The sequence below is a fragment of the Oryctolagus cuniculus genome, chromosome 4, assembly GCF_051225735.1.
Source record: "Oryctolagus cuniculus isolate XC-2025 breed Fujian yellow rabbit chromosome 4, ASM5122573v1, whole genome shotgun sequence".
NCBI classification, from domain to species: domain Eukaryota; kingdom Metazoa; phylum Chordata; class Mammalia; order Lagomorpha; family Leporidae; genus Oryctolagus; species Oryctolagus cuniculus.
Genome location: NC_142870.1, coordinates 172173113 through 172190708, shown reverse-complemented (window position 1 = coordinate 172190708; position 17596 = coordinate 172173113). Strand labels below are relative to the sequence as shown.

Below are 17596 nucleotides of genomic sequence, written 5' to 3'. Positions count from 1 at the left end.
AGCTTAAAAAATTCAGAGCCAGAAACCATCTCTTCTTTCTCTAAAGTCCTGTTTTTTTTAAAATTTTTTTTATTTGAAAGGGTGTCAGAGAGAGAGAGACAGAGAAAGAGAGACAGAGAGAGAGAGAGAGAGAGAGAGAGAGAGAGGAAGCAGGAAACAGGGGAAGAGAGAGAGGGAGAGAAAGAAAGAGAGAAAATGTCTTCCATCCACTGGTTTACTCTCCAAATCACTGCAATGGCTGAGGAGTGGCCAAGCTGAAGCCAGGGGCCCAAATTCCATCTGGGTCTCCCATTTCAGTGGTGGAGGCCGAAGTACTTGGACTATAACCTGTTACTTTACCAGATGTATTAGCAGGGAGCTGGATCAGATGTGGTGCAGCCAGAACTTGAACCAGCACTCCAATATGGGATACCAGTGTCACAGTCAATGGCTTAATCCACTGTGCCACAACAGTGGTCCCCAAGTCCTATTTTTCTGTGTTATTTTTCAAATGAGAATGATTATTAACTTCCTATACATTTATTCACTTACATATTGATATGCTTTAGTCTGAAAATTTATTAGATTAAGGGCAAAGAGTCTACAGTTTTTAAAATTAGTAATTATGCAGTAGAAGTTTGTTGAGCAAATTAATGCATAAGTCACTCTTGCTCCCTTTTATGCTACATAAAGTTATAAGGACGATTAGAGATAACCAAATCTATATACTTTGTATACCTGACTGTAATTGTAATTATAGGTATAAATATTGATATCAAGTCCTTCAAGAATTCAAAAATAAAAACTCAGAAAGCTTAGTATAAAGGCACACTGCTTCATCATCTCACATTCACAGTGAAAATATTGTAAAAGTGGCCATTACAGCAGTTGACAAAAGTGTCATAGTTGAAAATAGAATGTGATATTACATTTTGATCTATAACACAATTTATATAGAAATTAAAAACTATATTTATGTTCTTTTATAATACAATTTTAATATTAGTCCTTTGATATACTCTGTGAACAAAGAATATTATATTCAATTAAATTTCAATAACTGTGTGAATTATGCCTTCTTGGAAATTCATGATGTAAAGTGATATATATTAAAGGTTTCCAGAAGTAGGTTAACTTCTAAAAAGATTTATTGACCTTTATTAACTTTGTCTCCCAATTACAATTGCCCTTAGGAGAGTCAATGTCATATAATAAGCACAAATATTCCAAGGAAAGGGTTTTCTATGGAAATTATTTTGGAAAATAAATATATTTGCTTTACATTTATATAAAGTATTTATATCTAAGATATTACTTAGTTTGTAAAACTCAAAAGAATATTGACCCTGCCTTAGATGGAGGTACTGGCAATGCTTTCTTTTTGGCGTGTAAATGATGATGGTGCCGTGGTTTAAGTGCCAGGGCAGAAGTGGGAGGTGGGTCTGCACCACTGTCCACTGCATGTATATGTATTTATGGAATACCAGTGATAGGAGGGTAAGGTTTTGGACGTGTCTCATCACCCTATAACTTCTGGCAAAAGTGAAAGCAGAATCTAAATGGGCATTTGTTAGATTTGAAACTCCATTTCTGTTGTAATTTTCTCCCTGATTGTATTTCTTTGTTCTTCAAATCTCTCTTTAAAAACTGCCCTGGTACATAATACCCTATTCATTTATTAAATGATGATGTACAACTCTATTCAAAGTTCTCCAATGGTATTTATACCTAATCACATAACCCATTTCTGAAATATTTCATAACACATTATCCTGCCCCACCTCATGCTTTGGAGAACTGCATTAAAACAGCATCCTTGGCTGGTGCTGTGGCTTACTAGGCTAATCCTCCGCCTGTGGCGCCGGCACCCCGGGTTCTAGTCCTGGTCGGGGCGCTGGATTCTGTCCCGGTTGCTCCTCTTCCAGTCCAGCTCTCTGCTGTGGCCCAGGAGGGCAGTGGAAGATGGCCCAAGTGCTTGGTCCCTGCACCCCATGGGAGACCAGGATAAGTACCTGGCTCCTGTCTTCAGATTGGCACAGCGCGCGGCGGTGGCGGCCATTTGGGGGGTGAACCAACGGCAAAGGAAGACCTTTCTCTCTGTCTCTCTCTCTCACTATCTAACTCTGCCTGTCAAAAAACAAACAAACAAACAAACAAAAAAAAACAGTATCATGACTCTGGATTAAATTCATTGGAATTTTAGTTAGGACATTTAGCTCCAGCTATCAAAGAGTAATCAAATGTGTGATAATATTTATAAGAACAAATTTTAAGTTTGTTTTAAATTTATGGCTGGTCTTGTTTTGAAGGGTGGCACATCATTAGGGTATAATCAAAGATGTAATGCACTTCTGCTGAGTGAATGAGTACATAAATCATTCTTGCTTCCTTTAATAATCACACAGATGCATAGGAGATCATTAGGGATAACTGATATTTATAAGTATATGTAGCTATATATCTATAAGAAAGCTTATTAATGGAACAACCTGAAATAAACAGTAATTGTGACAAAATTACTAACTGACATAAAAAATTGATGTTCTTCTGATGACACATTAATTTTTGGCAATGTTTCATTAATAAAATAATCAGTCTTCATAGTTATATTTTCTAATACTTAATAACTGTAAGCATAACATGTTTGGAATATAATAATGCTAGATGTAAACATTCAGTGAAAGTACAGAAGAAGGTTTGGCCTGAAGCATCATTCAAGTGGATTTATATAAAAAGGTGGGACCACAACACATTTGGGAATAGTGGCCAAGGAGAAGGAGCCCTCTGTGCAGCTAGCATGGCAGATCAAATCGCCAGAAAGAACTCCTCAGTAATTCTTAGGGTCATTAGGGAAAAGGTCAACATTTCCCAAACCTTTATGTAAGAAGATAAATATTCAGACGTATTTGGATTGTTGAGTTGGGATCATGCTGAAATCAGACAAGACCCCCAAAAACCTACACTGAAATGTGGCCCTTTAGAGTTCCCAGCAGTGCCATCTGGGGTGCCACATGTGCTACCGGAATTTGGGGTGCCATACGATTTCACCATGAGCTTATTAATAAATCCTCAATATTAATAAGCCCAAGAGGGTTCTTGCCTAATATTTAGAGAAGAATTCTAAATACTGGCACAGATAAACAAGGCAGCATGGTACATGTTAAGCTTTTATTTAGTGAGAAAGGTGCATAGGAGAGTGAGAGCTTTATTTAGGAGAGAGAGGTGAATAGGGGTGCACACTGAGCACCAGGAACCAGCCACGTGGAAGAGCATCTAGGCCTGTATCTGGGCCAGGAAGCCTGGAGCACATGGCCCGAAGGCCATGCGCCCTGGAGGTGCGGAGCTACAGCAAGCCCCCTCCTGGCAAGAGGCCAGGGAAGAAGAGCAGGCCAGGCCACACCACGTCCCAGGCTTTTAACCCACTTCCAAAGGGGAGTGGTTAATTATCCTGATTGGCTGGTGGGCACCCAGGTTTGGCTAGGTAGGGGAATGAGGCCACACAGGGGCGTGGCGAAGGCATCAGATAGGAGCATGAGGTCACACAGGGGCGTGGCAAAGGCGTGGTCTTCCAGTTCACAAATCTAATCAATTTTAGCCTGTATGCCTGCCTACTTCAATGCCAAGATTTGAAGGCTAATGAATGTATTTTGGCCACCTCCTCCTACTAGGGAAAGGTAACAACAGGGAAAACACAGTATTTTTCTTTTTCTTTTTTTTTCTCAGAGCAGCTATTGGTTCAGTGGCTCAATAAGGAAAAAAAATGCAGCAAACATCTTCTTATGACAGTTTTTATGGGCAGGGCTTATTCATGACCAAGAAATAAGTAGACAGTATTTGGGAGAATGGGAAAGACTTTACAAAGAATGAATCTAAAGAGAGTGTATGTAAACCTTCCCTTTTAAAGGAAAAAGGAGCAAATCTATAAAACTAAGAATTGGTAAGATTTTAAATATAGTTTTTACCCAGTTGCTTAACTCTACTCACAGATGGACAATATAATTTTAAGAACAGTATAACATGAAAAACAATGGATATATATTCCATATCCTTCTTGTGGATAATGGTTTTGGGGCAGTGAATATAGACTACAAAACAATTAAGTACTATATTGTGACAGTAAAGTAAAATGCTCGAGGATTTTTTCCCCCATTAAATATCTTCCAGAAGTGCCAAAGCTCAGTATTCAGTTCTGCTTTTTTTTTTCAAAGATTTTTATAAATCAATTTAAGCTGTCAAATCTATAGGGAATTCAAGATTTTTAAATCAGACACTTTCTAAATATCTTTGCCAATGTTCTAGGTCTTTGTGATGAGACAGTGGCTAGATTCACCTTGGTTTTTGTTACGAGGGCAAATATCGGCACCTTTTAAATTGCTGACTCATTGTCACTACGAGTGGCAGTTTTCACATTGTACAAGCTAGTATAATCAGTAGGTATAGGCTTTTCCTTCTAAACAAAGACAGCATGTTTTCCAGATGGACGGTGGAATTTGAATGGAGGTGAAACAGGATTTGGTACACAGCTGCTGTCACCAGTGACCCTCAGGATTTCTAGCTGGTGATGTACAGCTACATGCCTTCGAGAGCCCCATAACCAAAAGCTGTGTACGCATTTCAAAACGTGAACTCAGCAAATGGACGAAACACACGCCATCTTAGTTTCAAGGCCCCTGTAGTATTATGAGAAGAAACTCCAGTCGCTTAAGTGTTTGCCTGCAGCGTTCCCCACTGCGACACTCATTGCTTACAAGTACCTGGAGTATTTTTTCCATGCATTATCCAAGAAATAGTGCTTGAAAAATAACAGTGACACATAATAAAACACACATTGGAGTACAGAGTGAGCCAAACTGATGGTAAAAACATGACCTTCCTCCATAAGGTCAAATAGCTTTATTTTGATTAAACACTACAATACAGTATATATTCATTAAAAAAGAAAACTCTATTGTGTATATAAATTATTCCTTCCATTCATCAGTTTTTCTCTTCTTTTCCATTACAGCTTTGGTACAATGTGATTTCAGCATATAATCTTTAAATACTTTTAGCATCACAAACTCAACACAAAGTACAAAACTAATCCAAATGAGGGATATTATAATCTACACAGTGGTATTCAGTGGTAGGAGAAAATCTTACCTTGAAGAATTCATGTCACTAGCTAAGCTATAAAGGCATACCTAGCAGACATGACAGAAATATGCACCATTAACCAGCTAACATTGTGTATTAGTCTTTGTTAAGTTTTTTACAGAATACCAGCAGCAATCGTTTGAGTGTTGAGTGATTACTAAGTCCTCAGCCAGTTTTCCCTCCTTGTTCCTCTTCCCTTAAAGGCCATGAGTAATATTGGAAGAAATGTACTACAGCCAGAACTCTCAGAATTTGACCTGCCAGGCGGCATTGCTCATACTTGCACAGTTTGTCCTGCAGCTAGCCGACATCACAGGGACGGTGCTGGAGGGGCAGTGTGGGCCAATCAGCCTAAGGTTGTTCTGAGGGGTCGGCGGTGTGACATTACAGTAAACGGGCATTCCGGTGGCTGGGAGTGACCCTTGACCTGCCTGGTTAGGCAGCATGATTGGCTGTTGGTATGACTGCTGGGGCAGTCCTTGAGAACCCTGGGTCATTGGCACCTGCAGAAAGACACAAGCAAGAATGCTGCATGAAAAGACTGTTTTGAGGTATCCAATGGACAACGTAAGTATCATAAAAATATTCAAGCTTTTGAGTTAGACCTAATAGGTCACCAGCTCAGCTCTGCCGTGTATCAGCGTTTCACTTGGGGAAGTCACACAGTCTCTGATTCCCTAGGTCATCTGACTAATGACACCTGTTTCAAAGGACCAATGAGAGAATCGCCGGATGGTGTACAGTGCCTGCCATGATGCCTGGCACACAGGAAATGCTCAGAAAGTATTAATCTTGAACTTCTTTTTCTCTTCTCTTGAAGTCCTCTACAGACGGCGTTACTCTGTTTGGTAAGCAAAGCCCCTTCTTGTTAGGCCCATAAAAGTCTTTTAAATGAATCTGAGATGTCATTTTAAAATATAACTTAAAATTATGGTAAAGTTTCTTTGGATATGTATAAAAATAAATGCACATCTGTCATGAGGGTTTTCTACCAACACTCAAAATAAATGCCCACAAAATGCCCAAAAGGTGTTCCTATTTTAAATACAACTTTTTTGACTAGTGAATTTTCAGCCATGAGTATAAAATTTATTTTGAAATAAATTGAGCAGGGCATCTAGAAGCCACAGGGTTTATAGAACCACAGGCTTTCCATTTTCTACTTTTCTTTTATAATCCTGATTCAGAAATCTACTATCTAGAGTGGCTGGGCCAATCACCACCCATCACCCAACCAACCACCCAATGCAATGACACACCCACAGCTTCTACCTTGGACAAGTATTACTTCATAACCACACATTTCCAAGCAGCTGATGTGCACCTGATAAGAAGACATTGTTGGATAGGAAACCATCATGCTTTGCACCGGAGTCCCTTGTTGGTTGCTTATCACGCTCTGACTTTGAGACGGCTGCTGCACTCCCATTAAGCTTTGAAACCCCTGTTGACCAGACAAGACTGGCTGGTAACCTGCAAAGAAGAAGGACCTTTTGAACTGTTTGGACCAGGAAGAACACAGTGATATTTCACGGGATAAGGGCACCTGCTCCCAAGGCAACTTCAGACAGCTCACTCTCTTGATGAGGAACGTGTCACACCCATGTTTATTCCTAAAAATGAATTTACTGACTTCTAAGAGAAGAAAAGGTTATGACTCAGAAACATTCACTGACATATTGGTTGTTAGGCAGAATGGTAAAAAAAATTGCATGTGATGATAATAAATTCTTCATGGTATCAGCTGACTGTTAGAAACTGTAACTTCATATATGGACATTCTCTTTGGTTTGAGTGATATTTGGGGAATTCACAACTTACAATGTTCTATTTTAGAAAATTAAATAGATTCATTTCCTTTACAACCCACCTTCTTGCACTATTCACTATTCTGTTTCACAGGCAGACCACCAGACAGCCTATTCAGTTAGGATCAATTCTATTTTCTTGTGCCCTAGTGAATGAAATGATTCATCACCCTGAGTAATTCACTACCTGTGGTCTTAGACAAAAGGCAACAGTAAGTGAAGAGTGTGTCCTGCTTTTCTGTAGTTTCACTATAAGCTCCCAAGAGAAGGTTCTGGTAGCACGTTGAGTGACCATAGACTTACAACAATACAGAATGCAGAGTTTTACAGCTTTGTTTGTGTCCTCCTGGGTGGGTCAGCGGCCTACCTTTGTTTTTCTTCTTTATTTCAGTGGACAGAGTTGATTTATTCTAAATATTTTAATTCTAACCACCACAAATGGTTTAAAATGCTTTTAAAGAAAGACTGTGAACCATTCTTATAAATGCTGGAAAAGAAGTTACCATTTAGGTGAAAATGACATAGCAGTAGAGAAATGAAACAGGCTCACTTCATTCTGTAAAATAGACCCTTCTGGAAGTCATATTATTAGCCCTGCAGAGTACTTGAATATAAATGGAACCACTGTCTTAATACAATTATCTGAGAGAGGAGTTTCAAAATTCTAGATTCTCTTAACATAAACACTCAGCTAAGTTATGTAGCCAGATTTCAAAATTGAAACAAGGTGAAAAGTACAAAAACTTTTAATCTGTGTCATTAATAAACAGCGCACTTTGCGTGTGAGAATTTAACTCTATTGAAGAATGATGAACTGGTATTTAGTCTTTACAGAAACAATACTTTGCTATCTTTTCTATACAACAAGATATCTTTATTCATTTCAGAAATACTGAGGAAAAGTGGCTTGCTGAATTAGGAGACTGGTACAATTCATCAAATCTGTTTGAAGCAAGGTGTCCTCAGCAGGGAACACAGTTGGGGGTCTGGTCTGTGCTGGCAGTTGAGGGGTGGGACCACTGTTCATCTGAAAGTCACCCTTTCACCTTTATGACGTGTCCCCGACTTTTGCCTTCCCATTACTGCCATTCATGTTCGCATAGGCTGTAACTTAGGGAGTTATTTTTGATTCTTGCAAAGACAACACTTATTATCACTAACATCAGGGGTAAAGGCTGCTCTCTCTCCAGCTACACTCTGTGCAGAGTTCTGATGCAAAGCTCTCCCTCACTGTGCTCAGTAGGTGACACTTTGACACTATTAATTGAAGACTAAGAGCATCAGCTCAGAGGTTTGCTTACCTCTAGAGTGTTTACGGTCTATAATAATAATATATAATAAGGAAGAACTGTCAGACTTGGGGACAAGGAATGAGACTAAGGTCATGCTACGCCTCTCATTCCCTGTCAGAAAGCTTTATAAGCAGAAGCTCTTGGGAGAAATTTTTTTCTAACCTTCATTGAAAAAAAAAATGTTTTCTCTTGCTCTTCAATGTCTAGATCATCTACTTGAACTCTATTTTAATTTTATATCCAATTGCCCACAAATGTGTGCCTATTCTGTTTTGTTATGACATTGCTCCAATCAAGCAACATTCCATTTGCTTGAACTGTTTTACTGGTAAGACAGTGACTCAATTTGTCAACAGAGCACTGATGACCAATAATCTTCCTCACCAGGGAGTTCTAGAGCAGAAGCAGCACTATCACCTCACTCCCAAGTCTGTGTGATTGTGAATACAACACGGCCTTGCTCCCTGTTGAAGGTTCAAAGCACAGGTGGACAGTGAGAGCAGGACCCTTCTGTGTTCTGGTACATGCTTGGACATACCCTGACTGTCCTGTTAGCCTCAATGGATCTTCTGCACAATACACATGGCTACTATGTAAACCAAAAGAAGAGTGGAGAGGAGAGGAAGAGTTAGGGAAGAGAGGAGAGAGGAAGTAAGGCAGCCTAGTGTCTGTAGATTACTGATGGATGCGCATATTGAATCCTACCCTGTCTGAATCCTCTTGTTCAGAAATCAAGTGAGGTGGCCAGAGATTCAGTCACTGCAGCCGTCCAAAAGCAGAAGCAGAATGGAGCAAAAATAACTGACTTGCTAAGACTTCCAGGTCACAGAGAGGCTTGGTCGGAACGTGAGGTGAACGTCAGATAATTTTCGAGGAGAGAAAAGCTGAGGCTGGGTGGCCCCATCCTCACCAAGGCCCGGAGCGTGGGACAGCACCGTTCATCCTTGTTCTGAACGCAGACCCAGATGCCCTGCAGAGCTCCCTCCCCAGGCTTCCTCTGCCTGATGAGTTGTGAATTTTAATATTCAGTTATGCACAGCAATGGGCAACCAGCTCTACACTGGGGTTCCCGGGGTAAACACACTTATGGCAAATAAGAATTTATGCGTGGAGTGAATCCTCCATGATTTCAAGATAAAACCTTAAGTGTAAGAAAAGCTCAATTTATATTCATGAATCCCATTCATTTCTCATTTTACTCTCCAGGCAAGAAATTTACATCTGGCCTGGTTTAATTGGGGGTGTGTGCATGCCCATTTATTTAAATTATGTCACCCAAGGTGGGTACAGAATGGTCCTGAAGAGAGGAGGCTGTTTGGAATGTGGGTCCAAGCTCTGGTGCCGGAACAGAAACAGCAGTGAGATGGCAGTGACCCGAGAGTGAACCAACAGTCACGGCCTGGGGCAGGAGACCCCGAAGGCAGGATGGCTGTGCTAGTGGCAACCTGCTTATCCGGTCTGTTTCAATGACGAATGTGTTCCTGTCTGTCTGTTGTTAGCTGTGAAGTGATCCGTTTTTCTTATGTATTGAGAACTGGCAAGACACAGTGCGTCTTACAAAACAGGACCAACAACAGTGTTTTGCCTCATAGGCTTCCTATAGAGATGATAAAGACATCAGCTATCTTTTTTATTTCTTTCTCAGTCATGATTGATTCAATTTCCAAGTCACATGTGTCATTTATTTTCCAAAGGTAAAAAAGTTAAGAATGGACTAATGTGTCCCAGCAAATAAAATAATGTCCTGGGCTAAGTCTGGGAACTTATAAGATCTAAAACACTGGAATCATATAGATCTGAAAATTGATCAGAATTTCTACTGAAGTACAAGAGTTTTTAAATATTAGTTTGAGGATAATTCATTACTATTTGAGCAATACAACATTTCTCTTTAAGCAGCACAATTATGAAAACTCAGAATGCACCCCGTTGAAGCATTCTGTACATTGCCAGGATGCTAACTGAGATTATTTTAACTTTCATTTGTCGCAGAGCCAACATTTTGGGAGTGAATGAGACGACAATGTGGTAACCCATAGTTCAGGTATTTGTTATCTCTGCTGCTGCTTCTGCTGTTAGGAAGGTTGTGCATGGAGGGCGAAGGAGTTAAGAGCAAACTCCTGTTTCTCAAGGCAGCCACTTCTCACTGCCTGCCCCACCCCACCCCACCCGTGTGATTTGCATTCCATGTTTGTGAGGTGGACTGTTATTAATACGGTAGAATGTCTTTTTTATTTAATTACTAGCATTCACAGTCTGCTTAATATCAAGTTATCTCAGATGCACCAGCATATGAATATTTCTCCAAGTTCCCAAGGAACCAACAGTGGCTGAGTTCTAGCTTCCTCTTTGCACAAGGTCTGAGCTGGACTGATGGAAGCTAAGCTGCTTGCTGACTGTGGCACAGCAGGTTGAAAAAACAACAACAACATGAAGCGGATCAATGTTTATCCAGGACTGGCCTCTACTTTAGCTGGCGTTTTTCAGTCTGAACATTTTGCCACTTTCCAATATCTATCTAACTCTGTTCCTTGACTTCCTATCTATTTTCCTACGTGCTCATCTCCTCTGCAGAGTTTCCATTATCAACTGGCCATAGTTGTTGATCACTTACTGGAAGCCCCAGAGTGAGTGAAGTGCTTCCCCTGAGAGACTGTGCTATTAGCAAACTCCTTTTATAGAAAAGAAAACTGTGGCTTAGAAAGGTGGAATAACTCATCTAAGCTGCATAGCTACTAAAAGAGAAAACTAGAATTTCAGTAGTGGTTTTCAGGATTCGGCACCTTTTTGCTTTCTCACAAAATTGTAGTACTAATTATTACTCATTCTTCCAACTCTCATACCCCTAACATCATCCCCTTCATGTACTAAATATGCAATGGCTATTTATGGCACTACTTGTTTTCTCAGTTGTTAAAATAAAAATAATTAAATGAAAGAGTCAAGGGATATGTTCCACAGTTTGTAGAGAGAGAGAGAGAGAGAAGAAAAAAACAAGAGAAAAGAAAAAGAAGAGAAGGAGGGAAGGAAGGAGGGAGGGAGGGAGGGAGGGAGGAAGGGAGGGAGGGAGGGAGGGAGGGAGGGAGGGAGGGAGGGAAAATAAATGTAAGGCATGATTTTCCTGTGCAATCCAATGCATGGAGTAGTAACCATTTTAAAGTCTTGTGACTCTCACGGTGGGAAACCGGACAGATAAGGGTACAGTGTGTGCACACGTGTGTTCGTGCATGCGTGTATGTACATGTGTGTGCGCGTGTGTGTGTGTGTAGGGCAAGGTGCTACTCAAATGGACTCAGTCCTTTCATTGGCTTCATCAGTTTCTAATCTGCTGATGCTGTAGCTTTCAGTTATTGAGATCACGTCAAATAACGGCTCGTTTCACAACCCTTGAAGAGACTGTCTATTTACCCTGGCTCATCTTCTCAAAATGATTTTGAGATCTTGACCTCTATGGTAAAAATAACTTAATTCTACACTAAAGATAAGGTGGGTCCCATCATTTGACTCTTTCAGGCAGACACTTGCCTTGGAATGTTACTTTGCCTTTGGAAACAGCGAAGCCATTCATAATATTTGGAACATGGAAACAGAAAGACACACAGGGACTCCGCAAAAGTACCCTAGTGCCTTAGTGCAGCAGGGTGCGCCTCTTTTGAGACACTATTGCCTCCACACCACTCTCTCCACTTATGTGACCTACAGCCTGAAGTAGGATCATCAAAACAAGAGAGCAGCATAGGTGAGATTGGAAAACCTTCCATATTCAAGCACATCAAAAATTAAGATATGGCATAAAAATACCTAGTCTGGTAATTACAATTAAGAACTGTTCTACTCTGTTCTTATATATAGAATAGTTCTTATATAGAATAGTGTTAAAAATCCAAAAAAAAAAAAGGCATTAGAGAAATTATCTTTTTTTCTTCCTGTGGAAGCCCATTATGAGTCCTTTCATCTTTGATGTAAACGCCCACCTTCTCTTTGCAATCATCCTCTTTCTTTCCCTCCCATTTTTATTGAGGGGCTTGAATCCCCAGGACGTGTGGTGCAGGAGGACCTGCCAGGAGCCTGCATGGCCGTGGAAGTAATGCAGCACACATCCCAGGGAGGACGGCCACCCTCATGACTCTGAGGGAAGCTGCGACAGGCCTGAGCGGAAACGTGTTTCCTGAAGCACTGCCTTTTTTTCACACTTGCTCTTGTGCTCATTAGCTTTCACAGCGCACAGAGATGATTCTTAAAAGCCTCTTTACTATCCCCTGAGAACTTCCACGCGTGGGTCATTTTCTAATGGCAGCGCACATCAGATGAACCGTCCTATTACTGCAAGCTCGGGGGCCCCTTCACTGCAATTATACCATCCTGATCCATGTTATCACAAATACAAAGCTGGTTTTCTTTTTCTCTTTCTTTCTGTGTTTTTTTTTTTTTTTTTTAAATCAGGGCAAACATGAGAGACATTGTTAAATGACTAGAGGAACGGATCATGCACAGAATTTCAATGAATGCCTCTGAGGGAGGCCAGCACTGAATTCCATTTTAAATGGAAGAGGCTGTCATATTGTTGAAGTAATTCTCTGAACTTTGCCGGCCCATGGTGCTGTGCTGACAGCCAGAGAACTTTAGCAATCCAGAGGGAAAAAGATGGCGTGAAAGACTCGCGAACGCTTTACTTTCTTAATGAGGTTGTGCAGCTTAGAAGACAATGTGGCATCCCTGCACCTCTCTCGGCATGTTAATTACGGACATACCTAAAACCAGGCTGCTTGGATGCAAACTGTTGCTGACGCGACGTACGGAGCTTTGTTCTCACACCAAGCTTGGGGGGCAAAGTCAAGATGTGGACGGCTCTAGTGACTGCCCCATGACAGTAATCTCCACGGTGGACATTCCCACTGATGAACTGCTGTTGACTAGTGGAGGCCAAACGTTAGCGGTCAACATCTTTGTGGTCAAATTACTGTCATTTTGTATGGATACAGGGCATAACTTAGCCTTGGCCAACCATCTTGAAATAAGATATGGTCATAGATTCTGTAGAAATCCACTTATCACTAGTACTTCATAGGCAACTTATGGTTCATGCAAAGTGCCCTCTTTATATAAGAAAGCATCCTAAATTATTATTCCCATATAGCTCAAGATAGCTAGCTTCTTCAGTTCCAGACTGGTAAGACTCTTGCCCAAACATTGTTCTTGTAGTAGATTTAAGAATAATATTGTCCTGGTGTTATAGTGTACAGGGAGGCCACAGTAATCATCTGGCCATAGATAATAGAGGTGTGAAGAGAGGCCGGGATAGCAGGAATTTGGAGTTCAGGGTCACAGAGTTATGTGGGATGTGAACTGCAGGAGACAGGCAGGCATCTGTGGGGTCCAGTGGTATCACATATGTGATAAACATGGGAGTGGGGACTGACTGTACTGTAGTCATGGATACTGGTAGTCTGCTGGAGAACAGGGAGAACAGGCTGTCTGGGGCGGGGAATGGGCCCTGGTTTGTAATGTTTGCTTATTTCCCTGTTGTCAGTGTTCTCATCGTGGCTGATGTCAAGCCACTGAGACCTCATCAATCAGGTGACAGAATTCCTCTTTTTTTTTTTTTTTAACATTTGTCCCTCATGAGCTAGCGTGAGATAGCTCTGGCACACCACTGACCTAATTCAGCGTCAAGCAGTCAACTTTTCAGTTCACTGATATATGTGTTCCTTTGGCTACTCTTTCCAAAAAGTTCATTTACTATTTGTTCTTGGCCATTTGGTCGAGGAATGACTACAAGAGGCATTCACAGTGCTTAGAAGAGTGGTGGGAAAAGGCCATGATTAGAAACTTGTGGTACCCCAGGGGGCACAGGAATAGGACCGTGTCGCAGAGTCTAGGATCACTGAAGATGGAGCGTTTACTTCTGGTGTGGGTAGGGAAAATTGGAAGCATGCAATAGAAGGTGTCCAGGAGGTGGTTTTGAATGTCATATTAGATTATGAGATTTGCAAATGGGGTTGGGTGAAGTGAGAAAACCCAAGATAAAGGAGCTATAAACATAGGACCAGCATGCACAAATCCCAGACATAGGGAAACCATGGTTAAGGATGGACATATTTTGGCCAGTGCCACGGCTCACTAGGCTGATCCTCTGCCTGCGGCACTGGTACCCCAGGTTCTAGTCCCCGTTGGGGCGCCGGTTCTGTCCCGGTTGCTCCTCTCCCAGTCCAGCTCTCTGCTGTGGCCCTGGAGGGCAGTGGAGGATGGCCCAAGTGTTTGTGCCCTGCACTCGCATGGGAGACCAGGAGGAAGCACCTGGCTCCTGGCTTTGGATCAGCACAGAGCGCTGGCCATAGCAGCCATTTTGGGGGTGAAGCAATGGAGGGAAGACCTTTCTATCTGTCTCTCTCTCTCTCTGTCTAACTCTGCCTGTCGAAACAAAAAAAAGGATGGACATATTTAGAGACGGCAGCAAGTTAGAAATAGGCAGAAGTAGTAAAGGAGACTAGAAATGGATTTAAGGGCTGATGCTGTGGCATAGTGGTTAAAGCCACTGCCTGTAGTGCCGGCATCCCATGTGGGCGTCAGTTCGAGTCCTGGCTGTTCTACTTCTGATTTAGCTCTTTACTATGGCCTGGGAAGGCAGCGGAAGATGGCCCCAGTCCTTGGGCCTCTGCATCCATGTGGGAGATCCAGAGGAGGCTCCTGGCTCCTGGCTCCTGGCTTCAGACGGCACAGTTCTGGCTGTTGCAGCCAATTGGGGAGTGAACCAGCAACAGGAAGACCTCTCTCTCTCTCTCTCTCCCTCTCTCTCCCTCTCTCTCCCTCTCTCTCCCTTTCTCTCCCTTTCTCTCCCTCTGTCTCCCTTTCTCTCCCTCTCCTTCTGTCTCTGTGTAACTCTGACTTTCAAGTAAATACATAAATCTTTTAAAAAAGAAATGGATTTAGAAGACTATCAAAATGCATAATTAGTGCACAATAATCTTCAAATATTGGGCTGAGAAAATGACACTTGAAAGGGGGAATGAGGAGTAGTAAGACAGTGAGAAGAAACACCAGAAGAGAATGATAATTAAAGGAGAGGGAGATGAGTGTTTCCAGAGAGAGAAATGCGACACTGATTTGAGCTGCAACAATCCCACAGAAGAAAGTAGATTCTAGGTTCAAAAAATGCCAGTGACCTTGAGAAAAGCAAAGCCAGCGATGGGTAAATCACTCAGGCAAAGGAAAATGAAGAAAAAGGACTATTGTGAGAAACCCGGCAGAGTCAGAGGGGAGCATAGAGCTGATGGGATTCTATGGTCTTGTTTCTGCTGCTATTTTAACATGAAATGTAGGTAAGGGTTTTTTTTTTATATATATATATATTTTGGAAAATTAAATAAAAAGGCAGTGGTGAAAATCTAGGAGACAGTAAGGCAATCCATGAGCCTGCCCTGATGCACACAGCCCATTAAACACCAGTGGATGCAAACAACCAAGAAGGCTGGGACCTGAGTGACATGGAGTATGTGTTTTTCTCCAGATCACCTGAGGTCTCCCTGTCACCTCCTCACTACTTCCTCTTACCAAAAAAGAAAATGTCCTGGCTATTTTGTCCCTGCTGACTTGGTTGAATATATGATAGTTCTGAGAGCTTATGAAGAGATACAACCAAACGCTCTAAGACAATTCTGCAAAGACAGTATACGTTAGCCAAGATAACTTCCGACAGGAATCTCAAAGATGCTCCTATGTGCTCTACAAAGATGCTGAGTATTCTTTGATCCACACAGACTTGCAACCATCCAAGGAAACTTCAATTGGAGATGAATGAGATGTCCTACAAACTATGCAAAATGAGAGGTCCTGCAAACTCTTCAAAATTGACAGACAGGATCTACTGTCACTGTGGCATGCTATAATCTGTTGATGGGCACAATCAAATGACACTCCCAAAATGAAGCAGAAGCCAGAGAATATGTATATACATATATGTATGTATTCTACCTATAACCGGTGTTTTCCACTGAGTATTTGGGGCTAAGCATTTTAAAATCCAACATAATAGAGCTGGGAAACTTGACATCTGGTTCATTGCTATTCCATGTTTCATTAATATTCCATAAAGACCCCAAAGGAAAGCCTCTGTGGACCAAAACAATGCCACAAACCCAAGCAACAGCAAAGACATAATTTCCGTTCATCTGCATAATCAACAAACTTGTGATCTCCCTTGGTAAGAGCAAAAAGAAATGCCTTTAATCTCACCACATGGAGAACTTGTATTTAAAAATGCTGTTTGTATGTGGATTGAGGCAGTAGTCATACGTCTGCAGGCTTGTCCACACAAATAGAAATGTGCTGATCTTCTCCACTGGCTGGACTCCGAGGCTACAGCCAACACTCAAACACGACTGGTTTCATAATCATTAGTGAGAATATGAAACCAAAGGACAAATGGCCTGTCCTGAAGATCCCCTCCATCATCGCCCTCAGGCAGCCTGTCTCGACTAGGACACAGCAGTTTATTTCTTAATGACTTGCTCTAGGGTAAGGAGAAAAATGACTCCAGTCATTCCCTTGTTAACTTTCCCTTCAACCCAAGACACTCAAGGGTAATACTTGCATTCCATCATCGTTAAGAATGCCTTATGATCACTCACATGGAGCACAAGTATTTTCAGATGGTCACAAACCTCATTACATGAGTTCTCTTTAAGGGTGCAGATTGGCTTCCCCACCGCAGGGTACAGCTCTCGGAATCTTCAGGCAGATGGAGCACCTGGGGCAGCGGCACCACTGATTTCTTCTCCGTAGTGAGACGACTGTGAATACATCGTCTTCTTCTCTCAGAATTCCCCACCCTCTCAAGGCCCAGCCACACTCAGCAAGGTACGCATGTTGGCATCTAGTTACTCCCACTGCTTGCTACTTTGCACAATCTCACCATTTTGCCTCCACCTCTGACGGCTGACATGGCCGCCCAGTGAGGATGCTCTTTTTGCTGGGCCAGAAGTCGTCAGTGTTAGCCTGCCTGGAGGGCCTGTTGAAAGGCAAACTTGCAGGGCCCCAAAGCCCAGGGATTCTGAGTCAACAAGCTGGGGTTGGAGCCTGGAAATCTGCATTTCTGACAAGTTCCTGGGGATGCTGATGACGCTGGAGTGAGGCCCACACTTCAAGAACCACCGCTGAGACGACTCTCCAAAAACCCTTCTCTCTTACATCCACACTGTTTAATTTCCCGCCTGACAGTGCTGAGGCAGGATCTGGCAAACACACTCTGGGGGAAGCAGCTCTCCTCTGTGACTTCATTTTTCTTATCTGTGAAATAGGCGCAGCTTTCAGGATAGGCTGGTTCCCTCCTGTTGAGGACCGGGCAGGGACTCATGTATGCAACTGCCTTTGCATCCGCCTTCC

The 17596-nt window shown here is 42.0% G+C and overlaps 1 protein-coding gene across 50 annotated transcripts in view; it reads right to left on the bottom strand.

Annotated features, from left to right (window-relative positions):
* Positions 1–4830: 4830 nt before the first annotated feature.
* ARPP21 (cAMP regulated phosphoprotein 21) overlaps positions 4831–17596 on the bottom strand; it is a 160415-nt gene continuing 147649 nt past the window's right edge. For 36 of the 50 annotated variants that reach the window (XM_051858920.3, XM_070072931.2, XM_070072932.2 and 33 more), the window contains 2 exons: positions 6440–6588; positions 4831–5618 (listed from right to left, as the gene is read on the bottom strand). In XM_051858920.3, coding sequence (XP_051714880.1) covers positions 5361–5618; positions 6440–6588 — 407 coding nt within the window. In that variant the 3' untranslated portion in view covers positions 4831–5360. Of the gene's footprint in view, positions 5619–6387; positions 6589–17596 lie in introns of all 50 variants that reach the window. The other 14 variants (XM_070072941.2, XM_070072942.2, XM_070072945.2 and 11 more) reach the window with 1 other exon arrangement.